This window comes from Sturnira hondurensis, unplaced genomic scaffold (genome assembly GCF_014824575.4).
Source record: "Sturnira hondurensis isolate 20B ecotype Veracruz unplaced genomic scaffold, ASM1482457v3 Scaffold0022910, whole genome shotgun sequence".
NCBI classification, from domain to species: Eukaryota; Metazoa; Chordata; class Mammalia; order Chiroptera; family Phyllostomidae; genus Sturnira; species Sturnira hondurensis.
The window spans coordinates 7,787,024-7,812,564 of NW_028095541.1; the positions used below are offsets into that span (position 1 = coordinate 7,787,024).

Here is a 25,541-nt window from a genome sequence, read left to right on the forward strand (position 1 = left end):
GTGGGCTTCTTTCTAGGGAGAGATTCTGCTGCTGGGAAAAATTAGATTTTCTTCATTTCATTTCACTAGTAATGATTTTTTCATATTAATTTTTGTTCTGAAATTTTTACTTTGCTGAAAGTTTAGAAACTGTGTAAAAACATGGAGAGATTGCCCCATATCTTACCACTTGAGATAGCCCAGAGATTATGTAACTACTGTAAACACTTTGATGTAGAACATATCTCTAACTGAATTTCTGGTTCTTCGCTCCACCCAGTTGTATGCTGGTAGACTAGCTCTCTGAATAAAAGTCCTGATTTGTAATATTTGCTGACTTTTGTCATGAGCTATGATAGGAGTATTTACACCACTTGACACCATTGAGCATGGAGCTGGGAAGACTTGTTCAATAAGCTCTCATAACCCCTCAGCATCCACAACTCTTTCCTTCAGTGGTACCCCCAGTTTTTCCCTAGGGTTCCCCATCTTAGCCACCCACCTGACCTTCAATGAGTCTTTCTCCCTTATCCTCACATCGCCACGTTCTGTCCATTCTGCTTCCAAGTATCTTTAATCCATTGGCTTCCCTTTACATTGCTGCCACCTTTAGTGCAGACCACTGTTGTCACATCTATAGCATGCTTCCTGATGTTCTTGCCACTCCTGCCCTGTCCAATATGTTTTCCCACAACAGGCAGTTAGATCTCAAAAACATGTACTGCATTACTTACACCATGTTCCAATACATGTCATCTTCAAAGAGAGGCCTTTCTTGACCACCTCTCTCTGAACCTGATTGTTTTCTTCAGAAGCATTTAAAATCAGGCATTTGTTAATGTATTGAATTTTGTCTCTCATTAGAATGTAAGCTCCATGAAGCAGGAGACCATGTTATCTTACTTCCAGTGGCTGGCAGAATACTTGGCACACAGTCTCCGTATAGAATGAATGCATGAATGAATGAATGGGCTCATTCAACCTGTGTATTTTATATAGTATATGACAAAATTGGGAATCACCAGGTTTTGTATTCTACTTTTTTGAAAAGTATTTTAGACAGAGGGGAAGAAAGACAAAGGCTAGAAAGAGAAAGAAACATTGATTTGTTGTTCCATTTATTTATACATTCATCAGTTGATTCTTTTAAGTGCCCTGACCAGGGATTGAACCCACCACCTTGACGTATTGGGATAACACTCTAACCAGATAATGTTGTCAGCCAGTGCCTTGTAACATACTTTTAAAATTTATATTTTACTATAAGTTTTACTTTGTGTCCTTATTTATTTTTTAGCATGATTTTTAGTGGCTGTAATGGCTGCATAATATTTCCAAGACATAATGTGTTGTGATTGCAGCAGATGTTTGGGCTATTTTGTGGTTACTCTTGCTAATAATGATTTTTCACTTTGCTTTTAATTATGTAATCTCAGGGGTTTTTTTTTTTCTAATTCTTACAGTAAAAGACCAGTGGACATCCTGCAGATATTTAGAGTTGGAAGAGTGAATGAAAGCAGAGAGTTTCTGAGCCAGCTTGGCAATGTGAAGCCCTTGCTGCACGGCTCTCCTGTGCGGAGCTTTGTGGGAATCCTGTCCCGGTAAGAGTGTGCCATCTTCCCTTGTCAAGTTTTTCAGCCCCACGAATGTGAAGTGTCTTAGTTCTTTTCAGTTTTTTTCATGTATGACATGAGTTTCTTCAGTTAAAGTCAGCCAACTGACTGCATTCCAGATGAAATTAAACACTTAAGTTATGAGTATATAATTTAAATGGTGAGTATTATTATATATATTTTAAGTATAGTATATAGGTATGAATTGTTCTGGAAGACAGCACCATAGGAAGAAGGTCATTATCTATTTCATGAGTTTTCCATGTGTGTTTGATCTAGGGATAGTCCAAAACTTTTAAAAAAGGTCTAATTAGAATGTCCAGATACAATTCAATACATCACTGTTATTTTCTGTTTGCTTTGAATAACTGTTTAGTATTAGGGCTGAAACTGAAGTCATAGGAAGCAAGGGAAAAAACGATTGAATCTAGACTATAATTAATACCTAATAAGAAACTTAAAAAGGGTCATACAAGATCCACCAGGAAAGAACTTTCCACAGCCATTGAGGGACCCAGAAGATACTTGTACCAATCAGAAGGATGCCAATTTTCCTTGCATTAACCAATCAATTTAGTGGTATCATAGTAAAAGTATTAATGAGATTTTCTTAAAAGAAATAAAAAGCTAATTCTACAGCACACATTTTTCTAAAAATTTAACATTACCAGGATAATTCTGAAAAGAAGAGTAACAAGGGAGGATTAACCAGGCACACGGTAAAAATGTATTTTAAAGCTATATTGAAACAGTGAGGTGGTATATAAATGGATGAGTGAACAGAATAAAGAGTTCACAAATAAAAAGTAGAAGATTTATGTATGATAAAAGTAGGTTTTATCTTTGTGGAAGAAACATAATATTTTCAATATGATATATTGGGATAAATAGATAATCACCTGGAAAAAACCAGAAAGTTAGACCCTTATCTTGTTTCTCACATTTAAATTAACTTCACATGCAGCAAAGATTTAAATATTAACAATACAACTATAAAGTACTACTGAAAAACAAGAGAATTTAAAAAATAATAATCTTTAAAATAATCTTTGAGTGGGAGTGGCCTTTTCAAAAATTATTTTATTGTTGTTCAAATACAGTTGTCTGCATTTTTCTCCTACCACTCCCCTGAACCCCAGCCAAACACACCTTCCTTGCTTGCTTCCACCCTCCCCCTTGGTTTTGTCCATGTGTCCTTTATAGTAATTCTTGCAAACCCTTCCCACTATTGTCCCCTGCCCCATCCCCTCTGGTTATTGTTAGATTGTTCTTAATTTCAATTTCTCTGGTTATATTTTGTTTGCTTTTTCCTTTTGTTGATTATGTTCCAGTTAAAGGTGAAATCATATGGTATTTGTCCCTCACCACATGGCTTGTTTCACTTAGCATCATGCTCTCCACTTTCAACCATGGTGTCACAAAAGGGTGGAAGAGCTCCTTCTCTCTCTCTGCTGTGTAGTATTCCATTGTGTAAATGTACTATACTTTGTTTTTGTGCATGTGTTTGGTATAATTGAGGCATTTTATTTATTTTATTTTTAATATATTTTATTGATTATGCTATTACAGTTGTCCCTTTTTCTCTGCTTCACTCCCCTCCACGTGGCATACCCTCTCCCCCACACATTTCCCCACTTTAGTTCATGTCCACGTGTCATACTTACAAGTTCTTTAGCTTCTTCATTTCCCATACTGTTCTTACCCTCCCCCTGTCTATTTTCTACCTACCATCTATGCTACTTATTCTCTCTACCTTCTGACCCTCTGTCTTCCTCTAGCTCCCCTGCTGATAACCCTCATGTGATCTCCATTTCTGTGGTTCTGTTCCTGTTCTAGTTGTTTGCTTTTGTTTTTGCTTTAGGTGTGGTTGTTAATAATTGTGAATTTGCTGTCATTTTACTATACATGTTTTTTATCTTCTTTTTCTTAGATAAGTCCCTTTAACATTTCACATAATTGAGGCTTGGTGATGATGAACTCCTTGAACTTGACCTTATCTGAGAAGCACTTTATCTGCCTTTCCATTCTAAATGAAAGCTTTGCTGGGGTAGAGCAATCTTGGATGTAGGTCTTTGGATTTCATGACTTAGAATACATCTTTCCAGCCCCTTCCTGCCTGTAAGGTCTCTTTTGAGAAATCAGCTGACAGTCTAATGGGAACTCCTTTGTAGGTGACTGTCCCCTTATCTCTTCCTGCTTCTAGAATTCTCTCCTTCATTGTAATCTTGGCTAATGTAATTCTGATGTGCCTGGTGTGTTCCTCCTTGGGTCCAACTTCTTTAGGACTCTCTGAGCTTCCTGGATTTTCTGGAGGTCTATTTACTTTGCCAGATTAGGGAAGTTCTCTTTTATCATTTGTTCAAATAAGTTTTCCACTTGTTGCTCTTCCTCTTCTCCTTCTGGTACCACTATAATTTGGGTGTTGGAATGTTTAAAGATGTCCTGGAGGTTCCTAAGCCTCTCCTCATTTTTCGTCATTCTTGTTTCTTCATTCTTTTCTCGTTGGATATTTCTTCCTTCCTTCTGGTCCACGCTGTTGATTTAAGTCCCAGTTTCCATCCCATCACTATTGGTTCCCTGTACATTTTCCTTTATTTCACTCAGAATAGCCTTCATTTTTTCATCTAATTTGTGACCAAATTCAACCAATTCTCTGAGCATCCTGATTACCAGTGTTTTGAGCTGTGCATATGATAGGCTGGCTACCTCTTTGTTGTTTAGTTGTATTTTTTTCTGGAGCTTTGATCTGTTCTTTTATTTGGGCCATTTTATTTTTTGTCTCAACGCACCTGTTACATAGTGAGGGGCAGAGCCTTAGGCATTCACCAGGGCGGGGCAACCCATGTTGCTGGGTTGTGACACTGTATGTGGGGCAGGGGTCCGAGAGGGAACAATGGTGCTTGCTTCACTCTCTGCCGGATTTCAGTCACTTCTCCCGCTACGCACAAGCAAATTTGGCCCTTCTGGTGCTGATTCCCTGGGTGGGTTTGCTTGTGTACATTCTAGGACCCTGTGGGTCTCTCCAACAAACTCTCCTGTGTGATGCTAGGAGTTTCTCCTGCTGCCTCAACCCCTTCAGGTGTTTTCAAGCAGAGGTTTGAGGCTTTATTTTTCTGCTCTGGGGCCCTGGGTTGAGCAGACTGTCGTGTTCCCCAGTTGTTTCTTCCGGTTTATCTGCCCTCAAATGTGGGACTACTGAGTCCACAATCCCCCACCTCACCGGGTCTGCCAGCTACTGCCTTGCCGACCAGCCACCACCTTGCCTCTGGTCCTTTCTGCCCTGCTGCCCATCTCCACCCCTCCTACCAGTCTGGATGAATATTTCTTCTTAACTTCTTGGTTGTCAGACTTCCATACACTTCTATTTTGTGTCAGTTCTGATGTGTTTTTTTGTTTGTTTTAAATTGTTGTTGTCCTTCTTTTGGTTGTGTGTCTCCCTATGCCTCCAATTTGGCCAGAAGTTGTATCATAGTTTTTTGATCGACTCATTCACTGATAGACACTTAGGCTGCTTCCAGCACTTGGCTATTGTAAATTGTGCTGCTATGAACATTGGGGTCTATAGCTTCTTTTGGATCAGTGTTTCAGGGCTCTTAGGATATATTCCTAGCAGTGGAATTGCTGGGTCAAAAGGCAGTTCCATTTTTAGTTTTCTGAGGAAATTCAATATTGTTTTCCACAGTGGCTGCACCAGTCTACATTCCCACCAACAGTGCAATAGGGTTCCCTTTCCCCCACATTGTCTCCAACACTTGTTTGTTGCTTTGTTTCTGATGGCCATTCTGACTGGTGTGAAGTGGTATCTCAATGTGGTTTTAATTTGCATCTCTCTGACGGCTAATGATGCTGAGCATCCTTTCATGTCTCTGGGCCCTCTGTATGTCCTCCATGGAGAAGTATCTGTTTAAGTCTTTTGCCCATTTTTTAATTGGGTTGTTTGTCTTCCTGAAGTGGAATTGTGGGAGTTCTTTATATATTTTGGAGATCAAACCCTTGTCTGAGGTATCATTGTAAATATGTTTTCCCATATAGGTGGTTCTCTTTTCATTTTAATGCTGTTTTCTTTACCCATGCAGAAGCTTGTTAATTTGATGAGGTCCCATTAGTTTATTCTTTCCTTTATGTCCCTTGCTTTAGGAAACGTATCAGTGAAGGTGTTGCTGTGTGGAATGTCTGAGATTTTCCTGCTGATGTTTTCCTCTAAGGCCTTAAAGTATGACAACTCATATTTAAAATTTTTACCCAACTTGAATTTATTTTTGTGTATGGTGTAAATTGGTGATCAGGTTTCATTTTTTGGCATGTAGCTCTCCAGATCTCCCAACACATTTGTTGAAGAGGCTATTTTTACCCTATTTTAAGCTTCTTTCCCCTTTGTCAAATATTAACTGAGCATAAACACTTGGGTTGAATTCTGGGCTCTCTGTTCTGTTCCCTTGGTCTATGTGCCTGTTCTTATGCCAGTACCAGGCTCTTTTGAATACAGTGACCTTATAATACAGTCCGATATCAGGTATTGTGATCCTTCCTACTTTGTTCTTCTTTCTCAAATTTTCTGCAGCTATTCGGGGTTGTTTATAGTTCCATATAAATTTCTGAAATGTTTGTTCTATAGCTGTGAAATATGTCATTGGTACTTTAATAGGGATTGCATTGAATTTATAAATTGCTTCTGGTAGTATGGACATTTTGATGATGTTAATTCTTCCAATCCATGAACATGGTACATGCTTCCATTTGTTTGTGTCTTCCTTAATGGTTTCCTTCAGTGTTGTGTAGTTTTCTGAGTACAGGTCTTTTACCTCCCTGGTTAGGTTTATTCTGAGGTATTATATTTTTCTCATTGGCTATAGCAAATGGGGTTTCTGATTTTTTTCCTGGTTTCTGCTTCTGATATTTCATTGTTGGTGTACAGAAATGCCTTTGATTTCTGAATATTGACTTTGTAGCTCTCTGTTTTGCCAAATTCACTTATTAAGTAGAGTAGCTTTTTGGTGGAGTCTGTAGGATCTTCTATGTACACTGTCATGTCATCTGCAAACAATGACAGTTTTGCTTCCTCCTTTTCAGTTTGGATGCCTTTTATTTCTTGTCTGATTGCTGTGGCTAGGACTTCCAATACCATGTTGAATAGAAGTGGTGAAAGCAGACACCCTTGGCTTTTTCTTGATCTCAGTGGGAAAGCTTTCAGTTTTTGCCCGTTGAGTGTGATGTTGGCTGTAGTTCTCTCATATATGGCCTTTATTATCTTGAGGAATGCTCCCTCTGTTCCCACTTTGCTGAGTGTTTTTATGACAAATGGGTGCTATACCTTATTAAATGCTTTTTCTGCATCTATTGATATGGTCGGGTGCTTTTGTCTTTGCTTTTGTTGTGTGATGTATTATGTTTATTGATTTGTGAATATCATACCATTCTTGCATCCCTGGGATGAATCCCACTTGGTCATGGTGTATAATCTTTTTAACATACTGCTGGATGTGGTTTGCCAATATTTTGTTGAGGATGTTAGTGTCTGTGTTGTTCAGTGATATTGGCCTGTAGTTTTCTTTCTTTGTTATATCTTTATCTGGTTTTGAGATCACGGTGATGCTGGCTTCATAAAAAGAGTTTGGGAGCCTTCTCATTTCTTGGATTTTTTGGAATAATCTGTGAAGGATAGGGGTTAGCTTTTTCTTAAATGTCTTGTAAAATTGTCCTTGAAACTGTCTGGTCCATGGCTTTTGTGTGCTGGGAGTTTTTTGATTACTGCTTCAATTTTGTCAGCTGTTATTGGTCTGTTCAGGCTTTCTGCTTCTTCATTCAGTTTTGGAAGATTATATTTTTCCAGAAACTTGTCCATTTCACCATGGTTTTCAAATTTCTTGTCATATAGTTGTTTATAGTAATTTCTGACAATCCTTTGTATTTCTGTGGTGACAGTTGTTATCTCTCCTTTCATGTCTGATTGTGTTTATTTAGGTCCTTTCTTTTTCTTCATGAGTCTGCTTAAAGGCTTATCGATTTTGTTTATTTTTCAAAGAACCAACTCCTGGATCTATTTATCTCTAGAATTGTTCTTTTAGTCTCTATGTTGTTTAATTCTGCTCTGATCTTGGTCATTTCCTTTCTTGTACTTGCTCTGGGCTGTCTTTGTTCTTGCTTGAGTTCTTGTAGGTATAGGGTTAGGTTGTTTATTTAAAATGTTTCTGCCTTTTAAATTCAGGCCTGTGTCACTATGAACTTCCCTCTCAGGACTGCCTTTGCTATGTCCCATAAGTTTCCGGTTGTTGAGTTTACTTCTATTTGTTTCCAGAAACTTTTTGATTTTTTCTTGGTCTCATTCTTAACCCGTTCATTGTTTAATAGCATGCTATTCAGTCTCCATGAGTTTGAGTGTTTTTGAGTTTTTTCTTTGGGGTTGGTTTCTAGTTCCAGGTCCTTGTGGTCTGAGAACATGCTTTCTATGATTTCAATTTTCTTGAATTTGTTGAGGCTTGTTTTTTATCCTATCATGTGGTCTATCTTTGAAAATGTTCTAGCATTTGAAAAGAATGTGTATGTTGCTTCTTTGGGATGAAAGATTCTATATATATCAGTTGAGTGCACTTGATCAAATGTATTATTCAGTTCCACAATATCCTTGTTGATATTAGTTTGGAAGATCTATCTGGTTTTGAACAGTGGGGTGTTAAGATCTCCTAGTATAAGTGTGTTGCTGTTATATCTTTCTTGAGTCCCCCTAAAATCTTCCTTATGTATTTGGGCACTCCTATATTGGGTAGATGTATGTTTATAATGTTTGTATGTTCTTGGTGGTTTCTTACCTTGAATATTATGAAGTATCCTTCTGGGTCTCTTTTTATGGCCTTTGTTTTGAAGTCTATTTTGTGATACATAAGTATGGCTATGTACCTTTTTTCCTGCTCATTTGCATGGCATATTTGTTTCCAGCCCTTCACTTTCAGTCTGTGTAGGTCTTTTGTCCTGAGGTGGATCTCTTGTAGGCAGCATATGTGTGGGTCATGATTTCTTATCCATTCAGCTACCCTATGTCTTTTGATTGGGGCATATAATTTATTTATGTTTAAGGTTATTATTGATAGGTCCTTATTCATTGCCAGTTTTCCTACCTATGTTCCTCTCTCTTTCACTGTTTTTCTTTCTGTTCTTAAAGCAGACCCCTTAGCATCTCTTCCAGAACTGGTTTGGAGGAAGTATTTTCTTTGGGGCTTCTTTTGTCCAGGAAGCTCCTTATTTGCCCTTCCTTTTTAATTGAGAGCCTTGCTGGATAGAGTAGTCTTGGTTGCAGGCCTTGGTTTTTTATTACTTGGAATATTCCTTGCTGTTCCCTTCTTGCTTTGAGTGATTCCATTGAGAGGTCAGCTGCTAGTCTTATCAGGGCTTCCTTGTATGTTACTTCCCCTTTCTCCCTTAATGCCTGTAGGATTCTCCCTTTGTCTTGTAATTTTGCCATTTTAATTATGACATGTCTTAAAGTGGACCTCTTTGGGTTCCTCTTGATTGGGACTGTCTGTGTTACTTGGATTTGTGTCACTTTTTCTCTCATGAAATTAGGGAAGTTTTCCATCATTACTTTTTTGAACAGGTTTTCTATACCTTAATCATCTTCTCCTCTGGTATCCCTATTATACAGATATTGTTACAATTCATGTCGTCCTCCAATTTCCTTAACCCCTCTTCAGTCTTTCTGAGTCTCTTTTTCTTTTCTTGCTCTTTTTGAGTTTTTTTTCTGCTTTGTCATCCATCTTGCTGATCTGATCTTCTGCTTCATCTAGCCTGCTTTTGATTCCTTCTACTGTGTTCTTCAGTTCAGAAATTATATTCTTCATTTCCTCTTGGTCCTTGTTGATAGTTTCTACTTCATTTTTCATGGTGATACAGTTTGCAGTGTGTTCATTGTAATTGCCCTATAGTTTTTGGTAATTATCAGTGAGCTCATTGAACTTCCTGATAAACCATTGCTTTGAACTCAGTGTCTGATAGTTGAGTTGTCTCTGTATTATTTAGCATTCTTTCAGAGGATTCCTCCTTTCCTTTCATTTAGGGATTGTTTCTTTGTCTTCTCGTTGTTTGTGAGACTCTTTTTGTTAGCCTCTACTTCTTAAATTCATCTGTTCTCACTCCCTAGGTTTATGAAGTGAACTTCTATGGTGGAAGACTTGTGAGATTCAGTGGTGCAGTCTCCTTGATCTCCTGAGCTCGCTGCTTTTGGGCTGTTGTTTATGTTGGCTCTCTGTATGTCTTTGGGTTTTGATTGTTGTTTGGTCTTTCTTTGGTGGGTCCTTCCCACCAGCTGGTTAACTGAGGGGCACTTTGTCCATCATACCTTGTATTCTGTTGTGCAGGTGTGGACAGGTTGTGTTGAAGCCGGTTCTTTTTTCTATATGTGGTTTTGAGGCTTCTCTCTTGCTCTTGTTCATTTGTTTTTTGGGGGGTAATTTCTCCACCATTTAGTTGTATTTCCAGATTGAACCTGGGTTGAGGTTAGTGTGGCCCCCACTCCCTCCTTCACCTTCTTCTGTTGTTATCTGTTGGAGGTTCCTTTGTTCGTGGATTTCCTCTTCCAGCAGGTATTCACAGCTCCCACCTACTTTTTTTTGTGACCAGCTGGGAGGGGAAGGCAAAATGGTTTAAGACAGCCTTAGTGTATTGTATGGTATTTAAAGAACCAACCCATAGAGGAGAGATAGGATATCCTTTGGATGTGTATAGTGTTAGCCATATTTTACACACCTAGCTACTTTTTAGAAAGGGTGAAAAAACGATAAGACTTTCATTAGAGGGGGCAAGGATTGTGAGTTGGATCTAGAAAGCAGTGAGCTTGTGGGAGGTTAGATTATGAGGTAAGGTGAGAGTAAAGGATAGAAAATAGGTGTAGTGTTCAAGAGAATAGAGTTAACCTCAACAGTAATAAAGTTCAGGAAACAATGAAGTGAGCTAAGATCCAGGAGGGGTGCTGTGTAGTATTTGCAATTGTGTGGAACAGCAATTATTTACAATATAATTGTAAATTATATGACAACAATCATAACAAGGACAGGAAATAAAGGACCTAGAGTAGTGTGCTAATGGAATACAAGTGAAGTGAAAGACAGAAAAGTAAAAGTACACTATGAAAGAGATAACAAGAGAAACCAGTCAAGTAATGCAATTTAACAAACCATGCAAAGAAGACTGAACAAGAAGAAGAGAAATGAAAACATACTAATAAAATAAAAGATGTAAGAATAGTGAAAAAATAATACAAATATACAATAACTTGCAGGTTCTCTGGAGTAGCAACGTGAAATTTGTCTCACTGTCTGAGTTGTTGGGATGACCCCTCTTTGGGTCTAACTCTGGTCCTTTCCAGGTTTTATTGTCTTGTGGGAATTTTTTAAAAAATTAAAAAATAATAAAATAAAAAAGAGGGAAAGAAGAAGGAAGAAAGGAATAAAAATAGAAGGAAAGAAAGGAAGAAGGAATTGAAAAAAATTATACAAAGCCTTCTGCTGGCTGTAAACCAGACAGGCCAGTTCTGCTGGTCTTCCTGGCTCCAGCAGGCTGAGGGGGGATTGTTTTCGTTTTTCTCCCTTCCTGAGCCATATTCTTCACAGTTGCACAGCCTCCAGCCCAGTAAGGGCTCAGTTTGCTGCCGGCCCCCAGTGCCCTTCTGCACCCAGCCTATGCCTTCAGTCCACCAGTTGCACTGTCTTTGAGGTGCACCAAGTAGGGGCAGTTCACACACCACCTTCTCGCTCTTTGCTGTCCTATATGTTAGGCAGTCTCAGAGTCTCTTCAGGGTAGTCTAGCCCAGTATTTCTGGGGATTGCTGACTCGCTGAGCCCTGTAGCTCTCCTCTGTAGGGGGCATCTCCACCTTCCTCTTAGAGAGCCAGTCAGCCCTGCAGGGCAAGGCTACCACCTTGACTGCTGCTGTGGATGTGGGCTCACATCTCCTTTGCTGCTATGCCCAGGGTGCTGGGGTTGGGTGCCAGGTCATTCTGGGCAGCAGGGTCAGGTGGGCTCCATCCCTGGGGCTGTGGGTGTGGGCACTCAAACTCCACTGTTGGGGCAGGATGGGCAGCCCGCTAGGCCATGGGTTCGAGTTTGCATTGTCCCCAGGGCTTCAGGTGTGAGCGAGGGCAGACTTCGGTGCTGCTGCTGCTGCTGCTGCTGCTGCTGCTGCTGTGGCTGTAGGGGCGGTGATGTCAGGCACCTGCCACCCAGGGCTGTAGGAGTGAGCATAGCTGCTGCCACAGCAGGGGTGCAGGAGGTAGGGCCTGCTGCTGAGGGAGAATTTCCTAAACAGCTGATGAGTGCTTCTTTTTTCTCTTTTTCTTTTTGAAAAATTCCTCTTATTCAAGCTTGCCACTCCAAACAAGCACTGGCCTCTTGCACAGCTCATCTCTCCAACCAGAGCAGGGACTATCCAGGTCAGGGTCTGTCACTGCCCAACTATTACCAGCCAGTGTCTCAGTGGGTGCACACCTCCCTTGTGTGTTTGCCACTTTGTCCTTATTTCCCCCGTGACTTTAAGCATCCAAGTCCCTCCTGGTGCTGTTCAAACCTTGTTTGGCAGGGGAGGGAGCAGTTGACCTGGCTCTCTGCCAAGAATCCTGTGGCAGAGCCAGCAGCGTCAGGCCTGGGGCTGCAGCTGCCCTGGTCCCTGCGCTGGTCCCAGGGACCTTATTGTCCTGAAGCACTCTCCTTACCGTCTGATTTTTCAGTGTCCTCTCCAACTTTGGTCTCCAGTCTTTATATATGTTGGGGTACCATTGGCTGTTCACTCTGTTCCTCAGAAGATTGGATAGGTGTTTCACCAGTGCAGGGGGAAGTGGACCTCTCTCCCACATATCTTGCCACCATCTTAATCGTGTAACTGGGAGTGACCTTTCTAAAAAGAACTAAAACATAAAGCCACTTTAAAAATTAATTTTCTTTCATAATACAGGATTCAAAAAGTGGATGTTTATATAATAAAAAGGCAGACATCTCCTTTTCTCACCTTCCCAGAGATAACTATGAGTTATCTGAATGCCACAAGTCCAATAGGAACTGCATATAACCTTGAGCAGGGGAGAAACAGTCAGTGTTGGCTTTAAACATTGTCCAGTTGAGCACTGGGGGCCTTAGGCCAGAAAGAGGCTGAGCCAAGGGACAGGAGAAATGACCAGAGGCCAAGGGGTGCTCAAGACAGTGATAAGAAACAGGCCATAGCCTAGGTCATTTTCATGGCACCTGGAATGCCTCCCATGGGGTTACTTTGACATGTATTTTTCTTTTCATTTCATGCTATTTATTTGTTGTATTTAAATTGGTATATTGATTTTTACCCAGTTTTGTTGAGGTATGATTGACAAATAAAAACTGTATGTATTTAGGTTGTAGAATGTGTTTTTTAAAGGTGTGCAAAGTGATGATTTAATATAAGTATACATTGTAAAATGACTATCACCATCAAGTTAATTAACACTTCTATGTCTTATATAGTTAACTTTTTTTCTTATGGTGAGAACACAAAATTTACCCTCTCAGCCAAGTTCAAATATATAGTACAGTATTATTAATTATAATGCCATGCTGTACATTATAGCTATAGAATTTATTCATGTTATAAGTGAAAGTTTGTACTCTTTGACCAGCATTTTCTCATTTCCCTCAGTCCCTAGAAACTACCATTCTATTCTCTGGTTCTATGAATTCTGCATTTTTAGATTCTCCATATAAGGAGGTCATACAGTATTTCTATGTCTGGCTCACTTCGCTTAGTATAATATCCTTTAAATAGCACCTGTGAATTATGAGACTATAATAAAAAAATTTTCCTAGTAAACATTATAATACATCCTTTTTTTTTAGGGGGTTGCTTTTGCCCAAAGTAGTTGAAGATCATGGAGTAAAAAGAACAGACATTGGAAATCTTGGGAGTGGAATATATTTCAGCGATTCAATCAGGTTAGTATTATATCCTTAATCACGTTACTCACACCCATTACCAAGGAATAATTGCCGAATGCTTGCTATGTATTTTCCTCTGTCTTTCTCTGGTGAGGGATTTCTCACCTAGGAACAGATAACTCATTTCTTTACCGAACTAAAAAGCTTCTGCACAGCAAGAGAAACCACCAACAAAACAAAAAGGCAACCAACTGAATGGGAGAAGATATATTCAAACAACAGTTTGGACAAGGGCTTAGTATTCAATATATATATAAAGAATACATACAACTTAACACCAAAAAACAAACAATCCAATTGAAAATTGGGCAGAGGACTTTTTAGACACTTCTCCCAAAAGACATACAGATGGCCAACAGATACATGAAAAGATGCTCAACATCACTAGATATTAGGAAAATGCAAATCAAAACTACAATGAGATACTACCTCACAACTGTTAGGATGTCTACTGTCAACTAGATTAGTATTGTATTTCAGTCCAGAAAGTATCCAGCCACATAATATGAAAAATAGAGACATTTATTAAAGAAGATACAAGAAACATTGTACATAGGACAGTGACACCTCAGTGCCCTTCAACGTAGTCACCATGGGACCTCACACAGTTCTCCCAATTGCCATCATATTTTCCCGAATCTTGTCAACAATCTCAAATCTCTTCTCTTTCAATGGCGATTTTAATTTTAGGAAATACCAGAGTATGCAAGGCACTAAATATGGGCTGTAGGAGGGCTGAGTCACCTGAGTGATTTGTTTCACAAAAAAACTCTGCACAAGACATAATGCATGAACTGGCACGTTGTGATGAAGCTGCCATAGCTGTGGCCTTCTGAATCATCTGAGTAATTTCCATGGAGGAATGTCAAGTTTAACACAAAATTTGATACAGATATGTAGCTGTACTCACTCAGTCATTTTGAGTGCAGTGGCCACACAGTACACATGCTCACTCAGTGGCATCTACCGCCCCCACTGACTAGTTGATAGTATAGTGAAATCATCATTATTCACACATGCGTATTCTAGTCTGCTCTCCTTGGCACCAAGTTATATTGATGTCACATGAACCATTCTTTTAAAAAAATATTATTTATTTATTTTTAGAGAGGGGAAGGGAGGGAGAAAGAGAGAGAGAGAGAAACAGCAATGTGTGTCTGCCTCTCACATGGCCCCCACTGGAGACCTGGCCTGGAACCCAGGCATGTGCCCTAACCGTGAATCGAACCCGCGACCCTTCATACAATGTACTGTCACTCAGCCAGAATAGATGAAATACTGTCACTTGCAACAACATGGGTTGATCTTGAGAATATCATACTAAGTGAAATAAGTCAGACCAAAAAAGTTAAAAATGATATGATTTCACTCATATGTGGGATTAAAACTGAAAGAAACAAATTAACAAGAGAAACAAAAACTCATAAACACAGACAATACTATGGAGGTTACCAGAGGGAAAGGGAGGTGGGGGAGGTAAGAGGGAGTAAAGGGGGAATAAATGGTGATGGAAGGAGACTTGACTTGGGGTGGTTAATGCACAATACAATATACAGATGGTGTATTATAGAACTGTATACTTGAAACCTATATAATTTTATTAACCAATGTCACCACAATAATTTAATTAAAAACTCATGAAAAAAATTTTTAAAAAGAAACAGGTGACTGAAAGTAGGCAGTTTCCCCAGTATCTTACAGAAATGTCTTTTGTGCTAGATAGTAGGAAAATTATATTGAAAATTTTATATTATATTGAAATTTTCTTGGATTTTACTACCCTAAGAGTTTATACATATATGTACCAATTGATCCTTAAACAGCCTCCTGATTATCCTATTGTTATCCCCTTATCACATGTGAGAACACTGAGGGACAGTGAGGGTATCTTGTCCAAAGTCACATAGCATTTTTTGTTTCTCTAGACACAGTAATTTTAACTTCTATAGCACATGACCTCTATTCCAAGCAATTTATTTTATATAAATGCTATATGCCTGGAATAATATTTCATATTTAATACCCTTATTAATAGTTGAATCTGCCTTCTTAATAACCACAATCTATGTGTGCCTGCCCTGTTCTGGACACCAGCCTAAGTGCTTCATGTACATTGTCACAAACCTCACAGTTGGTATTATCCCATCCTTTTATGGAAAGGAAATAGAATCATGGAGATTAAGCAACTTGACTAAGGTCACAAAATTAATTAAAGGTGGAACCTGAGACAAAGGATAATTATTCAGGATATTTAATTATCTAGGCTATGTAAAGAGGTTCTACAAATACATAAGAAAAAGATAAGCAAATGGGTAAAAGATATGAATAAGAACCTAACAGAAGAACATGTATGGAAAGTAACATTTGAAGATAAGTAATCAAGAAAATGAAAAGTAAACCATAATGCTACCATTTCTTATAGTTATCACATTGCCCCCCCAAATAGTTTAACATCTCGAGGTGTTGGTAAGGCTCTAGAGCAATCTGAACTCTCAAAGACTGCTAGTAAGAAGAGTATAACTGATAAACCTTCTTGATAAAAGGTTTTCACATTATCTGGTATAACTGCAGAAAAGACTTCATGGCATGACCCAGGAATACTGTAGGTTGGCCTATGAACCAGAAAGCAGTGCTTCCCAACTGGGCTGGACATTGGACTCACCAGGGGGAATTCCACTGGTGCAAACACAATCGCTCTGATTTCACCCCAGAGCAGTTAAAGCAGGATCTCTAGGGGTGAGGCCGGGTATCAATAGTTTTTAAGCTCCTGGATGATTGTAATATGCAGCCCAGGTCAAGAATCGGTACCCCAGAAAAACTCTAGACCAGGAGGCATGTATGGGAGTGGCTAAGATCACTACTAACAAAACACTGGAAGTGATGCACACATCCAATGACAATGCAATGAATTAATACATTTTAGTGGAGTCCTACATGACATTTATTTATTTATTTACTTACTTACCTTTTAATTATTTCATCCTCAACTGAGGATGTTTTGTTGACTTTAGAGAGAGGGAGCACGAGAGAGAGAAAGAGAAACATTGATCAGTTGCCTCCTATACATGCCCAATCGGGAATTGAATCTGTAACCTTTTTGCTGTATGGGACAAGGTTCCAACTAACTGAGTGACCCATCCAGGGTTCTACATGGCACTTTTAACAGGTGATTTATAACTGCACATGTTAAATGGATGAGCCTGGCAACATAACACAGAGCAAAAAAGACCATATGATTCTATATATACGCAAAGTTCAAAAACAAGCAAAACTACATTTTATATTGTTGAGGGACACATACCTATGTGTCAATACTATCAAAGAAAGAAGATGCTATGTACAAGAATTAAGATAGTAATTAGATCACCTATAGATGGCAGGGGAGGTGATACCAACAGAAATATTGATGATATTCTATTCTTAAACTAGGTCTAGGTGTCTTATTATAATTATTTAAACTTAACATTTACATTGCAAATGTTCTTTTAATAAAGGAATTTATTTTATTTTATTATTATATTTTATTGATTATACTATTACAGTTGCCCTGATTTTTTTCCCCTTTACCTGCCTCCAGACAGTGCCCCCTACTCCCTCAGGTAATCCCCCCACCATTGTTCATGGCCCTGGATCATGTGTGTAAGTTATTTTGCTACTTCATTTCCTACCCTATACTTTATAACCCCACGGCTATTCTATAACTACCTATTCTTACTTCTTAATCCCCTCACCTCTTCACCCATTCTTCTTCTCTGCCCCCCCATCTGACAACCTTCTGGTAACTAACTTTTTTTCTCTTGCTCTTAAGAGTCTCTATCTTTAACCTTTGGTCTTTTAATAATGATGTATCTTGAAATGGGCATCTTTGTATTCATCATAATTGAGACTTTCTGTGCTTCCTGGACTTGTCTATTTTCTTCACCAAATTAGGGAAGTATTCTTCCTCTATTTTTTTCAGATAGATTTACAGTTTCTTGCCTTTCCTCTTCTCCTTCTGGCATTCCTATGATGTGAATGTTGGACCTCTTAAAGTTGTCCCAGAGGCTGTTTCTACTACCCTCATTTTTTGGATTCTTTTTTCTTCTTGTTCTGATTGGTTGTTTTTTTGCTTCCTTATGTTCCAAATCATTGATTTGATTCTTGGCTTCATCAACTCTACTGTTGTTTCCCTGTAAATTGTTCTATATTTCAGTTAGTGTATCCTTTGTTTCTTATTGGGTCTTTTTTAAGCTGCTGAGGTCCTCACTAAGTTCCGTGAGCATCCTTATAATGAGTCCTTTGAACTCTGCATCCGATAGATTGCTTTTCTCCATTTTGTTTAGCTCTTTTTCTGTAGTTTTGATCTGTTTGTTCATTTGGGCTCTGTTTCTTTGTCTCCTCATTTTAGCAGCCTCCCTGTGTTTCTTCCTATATATTAGAGTAGCTTTGACTCTGTGTCATGGTAGTGTGGCCTAATGTAGTAGGTGCCCTTTAGGGCCAGTGGTACAACCTCCCCTATCACTCAATCTGGGTACTCAAGGTTTTCCCTTTGTGTGTCCTGAGTATACCCTCCTCTTGTAGTTGAGCCTTGGTTGCTGTTGGCAGACCAATAGGAGGAATTTACCCAGGCCAGTCAGCCGCAAGGATTGGCTGTGATCACTTACCACCAAACTCCACCCCCCATGGAGGATCAGCTGTACACAGGCAGGGTGGTTGTACTTCAGTGTGGTATATAACTGTCCACTGGGTGCACTGGTGCTGGAGTTTCTTGGGTTGTACAGGCCAAGGTCAGCCCCTCTCCTATGTTTTGCCCAGTGCACCTTACCTGAGGTGTAAAGCAATCTGATGGCTGCTACTTGTGCTGAGCTTGAAGATTCCCAGTTGTAGCCAAGCTGTGACTCTAATCTGGCTGCTGCTAATGCTCACTAAACCAGCTGTTGCTTGTTTGATAGGATTTAGGAGCTAAGACTAGCCATTCTTATGGAAAAGCAGCTTGGGTGGGCTCATAAATTGAGTAGGGCAGAGCCTCTGGGGATCTCAAGGCGGGTTAAACAGTGTTAATCAGGTTGATGGAGTCTCAGATATGGGACAAGCTTGTCAGCTCTGTGGAGTGAGGGTTTACCAAAAGGACAATGGCCTCTGCTCTCCTTGATGCCAGACACTTCAGTTTCTCCCTGTGCCTTTCTCCCTATGCCTTTCAAGCTGCTACCCCAGTGCTGGAGCTCAGAGGGAGTGAGTCTGAGTAGGTGAGTCTGTGTGTATGTTCATTAAGAGGAACTGCTTGCGACTCCAGAAGCTTCTCCGCCCCACCCCCCATTCAATCCCCACTGGTTTTTGCATCCAGAAGTTATGGGAATTTATCTTCCTGGCACTGGAATCCTGGGCTGGGGGACCTGGTGTGGGGCTGGGACTCCTTGCTCAAATAAAAATTTGAGATATCCCTCCCAAATTTTTATCCACGTGGGTGTTGGGACCAGCCCATTCTGCATCTGAACACCTCCTACCAATCTGGATGGGTGTGGTTTCTTTAACTTCATAGTTGTCAGACTTCCATTCAACTTGATTTCATAGTTGTCCATTGAGCTCAATTTCTAACATTCCCAAGTGATGGTTGTTCTATATTTAGTTGTAAGTTTGATGTGGTTGTGCGAAGAGATGAGCCATGTATTCATATGCCACCATCTTGACCAGAAGCCAAAAATTTTTATTTATTGATTTTAGAGAGAGAGAGAATCATCAATTTGTTGTTACACTTATTTATACATTCATTAGTTGATTCTTGTATGTGCCCTAACTGGGATCAAACTCATAATCTTGGCAAATGGGACAGTGCTCTAACCAATTAAGCTACTCAGCCAGGGCTACAAATGTTCTTTCATAAAATATTTCTAAGTGAAAATTCTAAGATAGTTAAATATTTTTTAAAAATCATTGGCTCACTCACTTCTTGGCCTTTTAGCTAAGATCAAGTGTAGTATCTGTTCTTATGAGTTTAAAAAAATCATTGGCATTCAGTTGAATTTAACCAAATTGAAGTCCTACATGACTTTTGACTGAGTGGTTTTGAAGAAGGAGTGTGAGTAGGGCCAAACTGCAGTGGACTGAGAAGTGGTCAGCAGACAATCTATGAAAACTTGACAGATAATATGCAAAAAATATAAAACTAGACCACCTTCTTAAAAATTTTTAAATTCTTTTAAAAATAAAATAAATTTGATTAAAAAATTTAACTGGCATTTGGTTGAATTTAACCAAATTGAATTGAGTCCTTCATGATTGCCAACAGAGTAGTTTCAGTGAAGAAGTGTGAGTAGAACCAAACTGCAGTGGACTGAAACGCAGCCACTGACTCCATGAATGGTGGTGAGAAAGGGAGGACACACAGGGAGCAGAAGAGAGGGTCTAGGAGGCAAATTCAAGGTCCAGGTTCCATGGGAAGGAGTTAGCATGTTTGTAGTTATGGAAAAAAAGCCTACAGGAAGGAGAGGTGTATGGGAGGAATGGGAGAAATTGATTACTTTTTTTTTTGTACAGCGCAAGTCTTGGAGCAGGGTGTCAAACTCATTTTCACCAGGGCCACATCAGCCTCCCAGTTGCCTTCAAAAGGATGAATGTGATTTTAGGACTGTATAAATGTAGTTACTTCTTAACTAGGGTCAAAGAGCTCTACATTCAGCCCTTTGAAGGCAAATGCAAGGCTAATGTGGCCCCCAGTGAAAATGAGTTTGGCATCCCTGTCTTAGAGGATATAGAACAAGTGGTCATCAGGTAGCATCATTACATTTTGGTCTTAATCTCTGAAAAATAAATGTATGTTCCCAAAGGTGTCCCAACTTGTGTTCCTCATCACAAGGTTACTTATTAAAGCTACTGATTCCTGAGGAAAGTTACAACACAATCTCTCACTTGGGTGTCATTTGAAATTTTTGGTTTTCCATTTGGATTGAGAAGGTTCATGAGAATTTGGTACTCATCTTTCCTGTCTTACTTGGTTATTAATGTTCTTTCTGAGCTTCAGTGCATAGAATTATTCTACTTTTTCCTTTTTTAAAAAAATATATTTTATTGATTATGCCATTACAGTTGTCCCATTCCTCCCCATCACTCCCCTCCACCCTGCACACCCCTCCCCCACCGTTACCCCCCTTTCATTCATGTCCATGTGTCACAAGTTCTTTAGATTCTCTATTTCCCATAGTATTCCTGCCCTCCCCCCTATTTTCTACCTACTGTCTATGCTACTTATTTTCTGTTACTTCTACCCTCTTTTCCTCCTCCCACTCCCCTGTTGCTAACCCTCCATGTGATCTCCATTTCTATGTTTTCACTCCTGACCTAGCTGTCCTCTTAGTTTGCTTTTGTTTTAGGTGTGGTTGTTAATAACTGTGAGTTTGCTGTCCTTTCACTGTTCATATTTTTCATCTTCTTTTTCTTAGATAAGTCCCTCTAACATTTCATATAATAAGGGCTTGGCGATGATGAACTCCTTGAATTTGACCTTATCTGAGAAGCACTTTACCTGTCCTTCCATTCTAAATGAAAGCTTTGCAGGATAGAGCAATCTTGGCTGTAGGTCTTTGGATTTCATGACTTGGAATACTTCTTTCCAGCCCCTTCTTGCCTGTAAGGTCTCTTTTGAGAAATCAGCTGACAGTCTGATGGGCACTCCTTTGTAGGTGACTGTCTCCTTATCTCTTGCTGCTTCTAGGATTCTCTCCTTCATTTTAGTCTTGGCTAATGTAATTATGATGTGCCTTGGTGTGTTCCTTCTTGGGTCCAACTTCTTTGGGACTCTCTGAGCTTCCTGGATTTCCTGGAAGTCTATTACCTTTGCCAGCCTGGGGAAGTTCTTCTTTATTATTTGTTCAAATCAGTGTTCCACTTGTGGCTGTTCCTCTTCCCCTTCTGGTACCCCTATAATTTGGATGGTGGAATGTTTAAAGATGTCCTGGAGATTCCTAAGCCTCTCCTCATTTTTTTGAATTCTTGTTTCTTCTTTTCTGTTTGGTTATTTCTATCTTCCTTCTGGTCCACTTGATTGGTTTGAGTCCCCATTTCCTTTCCATCACTATTGGTTTCCTGTGCATTTCCCTTCATTTCAATCAGTTTAGCCTCCATATGTTCCTCTAATTTGTGAATGAAATTGACCAGTTCTGTGAGCATCCTGATGACCAGTGTTTTGAACTGTGCACCTGATAGGTTGGCTATTTCTTAGTCGCTTAGAGTTATCGGCTCTGGGGCTTTGAGTTCTTGAGCCATGTTTTGGTCTGTTCATGCCTGTTACATATGAGGAGCAGAGCCTTAGGTGTTCACCAGGGCTGGGCAACCCAGTCTTTGGGTTGTGACGCTGTATGTGGGGGCGGGGTCAGAGAGGCAAAAAAATGTCACTTTGCTCTGCTCTCTCTCAGATTTCTGTCCCCTCTGCGGCTTCCCACAAGCAAATTGGGCCTTTCTGGTGCTGGTTCCCAGGTGTGTGGGCCCGTGTAATCTCCAGGACCCTGTGGGCCTCTCCAACGAACTCTCTGTGAGCCTGGGAGCCTCTCCTGGCACCTCGACCTCGAAAGTCTTTCCAGTTGGTTCTTTCAGGCTTTAATTCCCATCACTGGGGCCCTAGCCTGAGCAGTCTGTCTCACGGTTTCATCCTTCGCTTGGCTTATCTGCGTGCGAATGTGTGACTGCAGTCAGACAGCCATCCTGCACACTCACTGGGTCCACCTGTCACCACCCCACGGCTGGGATCCACCAACCGTCTCAACCTCTGCTCCTGGGTTAGTCGGACTGAATGATTTTTCTAGCTGACCCCGCTCTGCCGCTGACTCTGCCCCTCTTACCTGTCTGGCTGAGTGGTTCATTGTTGTCGACTTCCGTACATTTCAATTTTCACTGTATTGGCTGTGTTTTTGTTTCTAAAACTTTGGTGTCTTTAAATTTAGTTGTGGGAGGGGGCACAGTGTTTCCACCTACACCTCCATCTTGGATGGAAGTCTAATCTACTTTTTCTTAATAATGTGGGTATTTGTTCTCTTAAACTCTCTGGTGTTTATTAAACAGAAATGCATATGTTTTAGTAGCTAATAAACATTTGGGGTACAGTGGAATTCTTCTGTCCCTGGGCATGAAGTACTTTCAGCACCAACTAGCACAAGAGGAGAGCAATCTGTGTGTCTGTTTCATCCAATTTGTATTTTATAATATACTTTATTGATTATGCTGTTGCAGTTGTCCCAATTTTTTCCCCATTTGCTTTCCTCTACGGGACCCCATGTACCCTCCAGCAATACCCCCTGCTTAGTTCCTGTCCATGGGTCGTGAATACAAGTTCTTTGGTAACTCCATTTTTCTATACTGTTCTTAACATCACCATATATTCTGTACCTACCAATCTGTACTTCTTAATCCCTGTACTTTTTCACCCACTCTCCCCCTTCCCTCTCCCAAGTGATACACCTCCAAATGATCTCTGTTTCTGTGATTCTGTTTCTGTTCTGCTTGTTTGCTGAGTTTTTTTTAAAGATTTAATTGTTGAGGCACTGGCCAGTGTGGCTCAGTGGATTGAGCACCAGCATGCAAACTGATGGATCACCAGTTTGATTCCAAGTCAGGGCACATGCTTGAGTTTCGGGCCAGGTCCCAAGTACAGGGTGCACAGGAGGAACCACACACTGATGTTTTTCTCCCTCTTTCTCCCTCCCTTTCCCTCTGTCTAAAAAATAAATACATGGAATCTTTTTTAAAAAACACTTAGTTGTTGGTAATTATGAATTTATTGCCATTTTAATGTTCAATGTTTTTATCTTCTTTTTCTTAAATAGTATTTCTTCCATTTCAGATAATAATGGCTTGGTGATGATGAACTCCTTTAGCTTTACCTTGTGTGGGAAGCACTTTATCTGCCCTTCCATTCTAAATGATAGCTTTGCTGGATAGAGTAATCCTGGATGTAGGTCCTTGTCTTTCATGACTCTGAATAGTTCTTTCCAGCCCCTTCTTGCTTGCAAGACTTCTTTTTAGAAATCAGCTGACAGTCTTATGGGAATTCCTTCATATATAACTACCTGGTTATCTTTCTTTTTTGAAAAAATGATTTTATTCATTTATTTTTAGAGAGAGGAGAAGGGAAGGAGAAAGAGAGGGAAACAGGCATCAATGTGTAGTTGCCTCTTGCACACCCCCTACTGGGGACCTGGCCAGCAACCCACGTTGGTATGTCTGAAGTTGTCCCAGAGGCTCCTTAACCTATCCTGTGTATTTGGATTGTTTTTTCTTCTTCTTCTCCTGATTGAATGCTTTTATCTTTTTATGTTCCAAATCATTGAACTGATTCTCAGCTTCATCTATTCCACTGTTGGTTCCCTGTAAATTGTTTTTTTATTTCACTTAGTGTAACCTGCATTTTTGCCTGGGTCTTTTTTATACTATTGAAGTACCCAATGAGTTCCTTGAGCATCCTAATAAGTGTGGTTTTTTAAAACTTCTTTTTAATTGATGTTTGAATACAGTTGTCTCCATTTTCCCACCACCACTATCCCCCACCCTACCCACACTCAATCCCATGCCCCCTTGGCTCTGCCCATGAGTCCCTCATACGTGTTCATTTATGTCTCCTTCCCTTCTTTCCCAGGTTATTTCCCTCTCCCTCCCCTCTGGTTACTGTCAGCTTGTTGTCAATTTCAATGTCTCTGGCTATATTCTGCTTGCCAGTTTAGTTTGTTAATTAGGTTCTACTTATAGGTGAGATCATATGGTATTTGTCTTTTTATCACCTGGCTTACTTCGCTGAGCAAAATAGTTTCCAGTTCCATCCATGTTGTCATGAAAGGTAGGAGCTCCTTCTTTCTTTCTGCTGCATAGTATTCCATTGTGTAAATATGCCATAATTTATTGATCCATTCGTTTACTGGTGGGCACCTAGGCTGCTTCCAGCACTTGGCTATTGTAAATGGTGCTGCTGTGAACATTGAGGTGCATAAGTTCTTTTAAATTATTGTTTTAGGATTCTCAGGGTATAAACCCAGTGGTGGAAATGTTGGGTCAAAAGGCAATTCTATTTTTAGGAAGCTCCTTACTTTTTATCACAGAGGCTATACTAGTTTGCATTTCCACCAACAGTGTACTAGGGTTCCCTTTTCTCCACATCCTCTATAGCACTTGTTTGTTGATTTGTTTATGATGGCCATTCTGACCACTGTGATGTGGTATTTCATTGTGGTTTTAATTTGCATCTCTCTGATGGCTAGTGATGCTGAGCATCTTTTCATATGTCTCTGGGCCCTTTGTATGTTCTCCTTGGAGAAGTGTCTGTTCAGGTCCTTCACCCATTTTTTTATTGGACTGTTTGTCTTCCTGGTGTGGAGTCGTGTGAGTTCTTTATATATTTTGGAGATCAAATGCTTGTCTGAGATATCACTGGCAAGTATATTATCCTATACAGTTGGTTCTTTTTTCATTTTGCTAATGTTTTAATTAGCCATGCAGAAGCTTTTTAATTGATGAAGTCGATTTGTTTATTCTTTTCTTTATACCCCTTGCTCTAGGGGATATATTGATGAAAATAGTTCTGTGTGGAATATCTGAGATTTTCCTGCCTATCTTCTCCTGTAGGACTTGTATTGCATATAAGTCATTCTATTCATGACTTATATTTAAATTTTTTATCCAACTTGAATTTATTTTTGCATATGGTGTAAGTGGGTGGTCAAGTTTCATTTTTTGGCATGTAGCTGTCCAGATCTCCCAACACCATTTGTTGAAGAGACTATTTTGATTCTATTTTATGTTTCTTCACACTTTGTCAAATATTAATTGACAATAGAAACTTGGGCTTATTTCTGGGTTCTCTATTCTGTTCTGTTGATTTGTATGTCTGTTCTCATGCCAATACCAGACTGTTTTGATTACCGCGGCCTTGTAATATAGTTTGATGTCAAGTATGGTGATCCCACCTACTTTGTTCTTCTTTCTCAAAATTGCTGCAGCTATTTAGGGTCTTTTATGGTTCCATATGGTTTTGAAGTGTTTGTTCTATATC

General features: G+C 39.7%; 1 protein-coding gene and 1 pseudogene across 2 annotated transcripts in view; both read left to right on the forward strand.

Annotated features, from left to right (window-relative positions):
* The window catches only part of PARP4 (poly(ADP-ribose) polymerase family member 4), a 121,877-nt gene that overhangs the window by 26,389 nt on the left and 69,947 nt on the right, over positions 1-25,541 (forward strand). For both annotated transcript variants that reach the window (XM_037037281.1, XM_037037282.1), the window contains exons 11-12: positions 1,443-1,580; positions 13,436-13,531. In XM_037037281.1, coding sequence (XP_036893176.1) covers positions 1,443-1,580; positions 13,436-13,531 — 234 coding nt within the window. The remainder of the gene's footprint in view (positions 1-1,442; positions 1,581-13,435; positions 13,532-25,541) is intronic.
* On the forward strand, positions 19,453-19,565 carry LOC118980618 (uncharacterized; annotated as a pseudogene).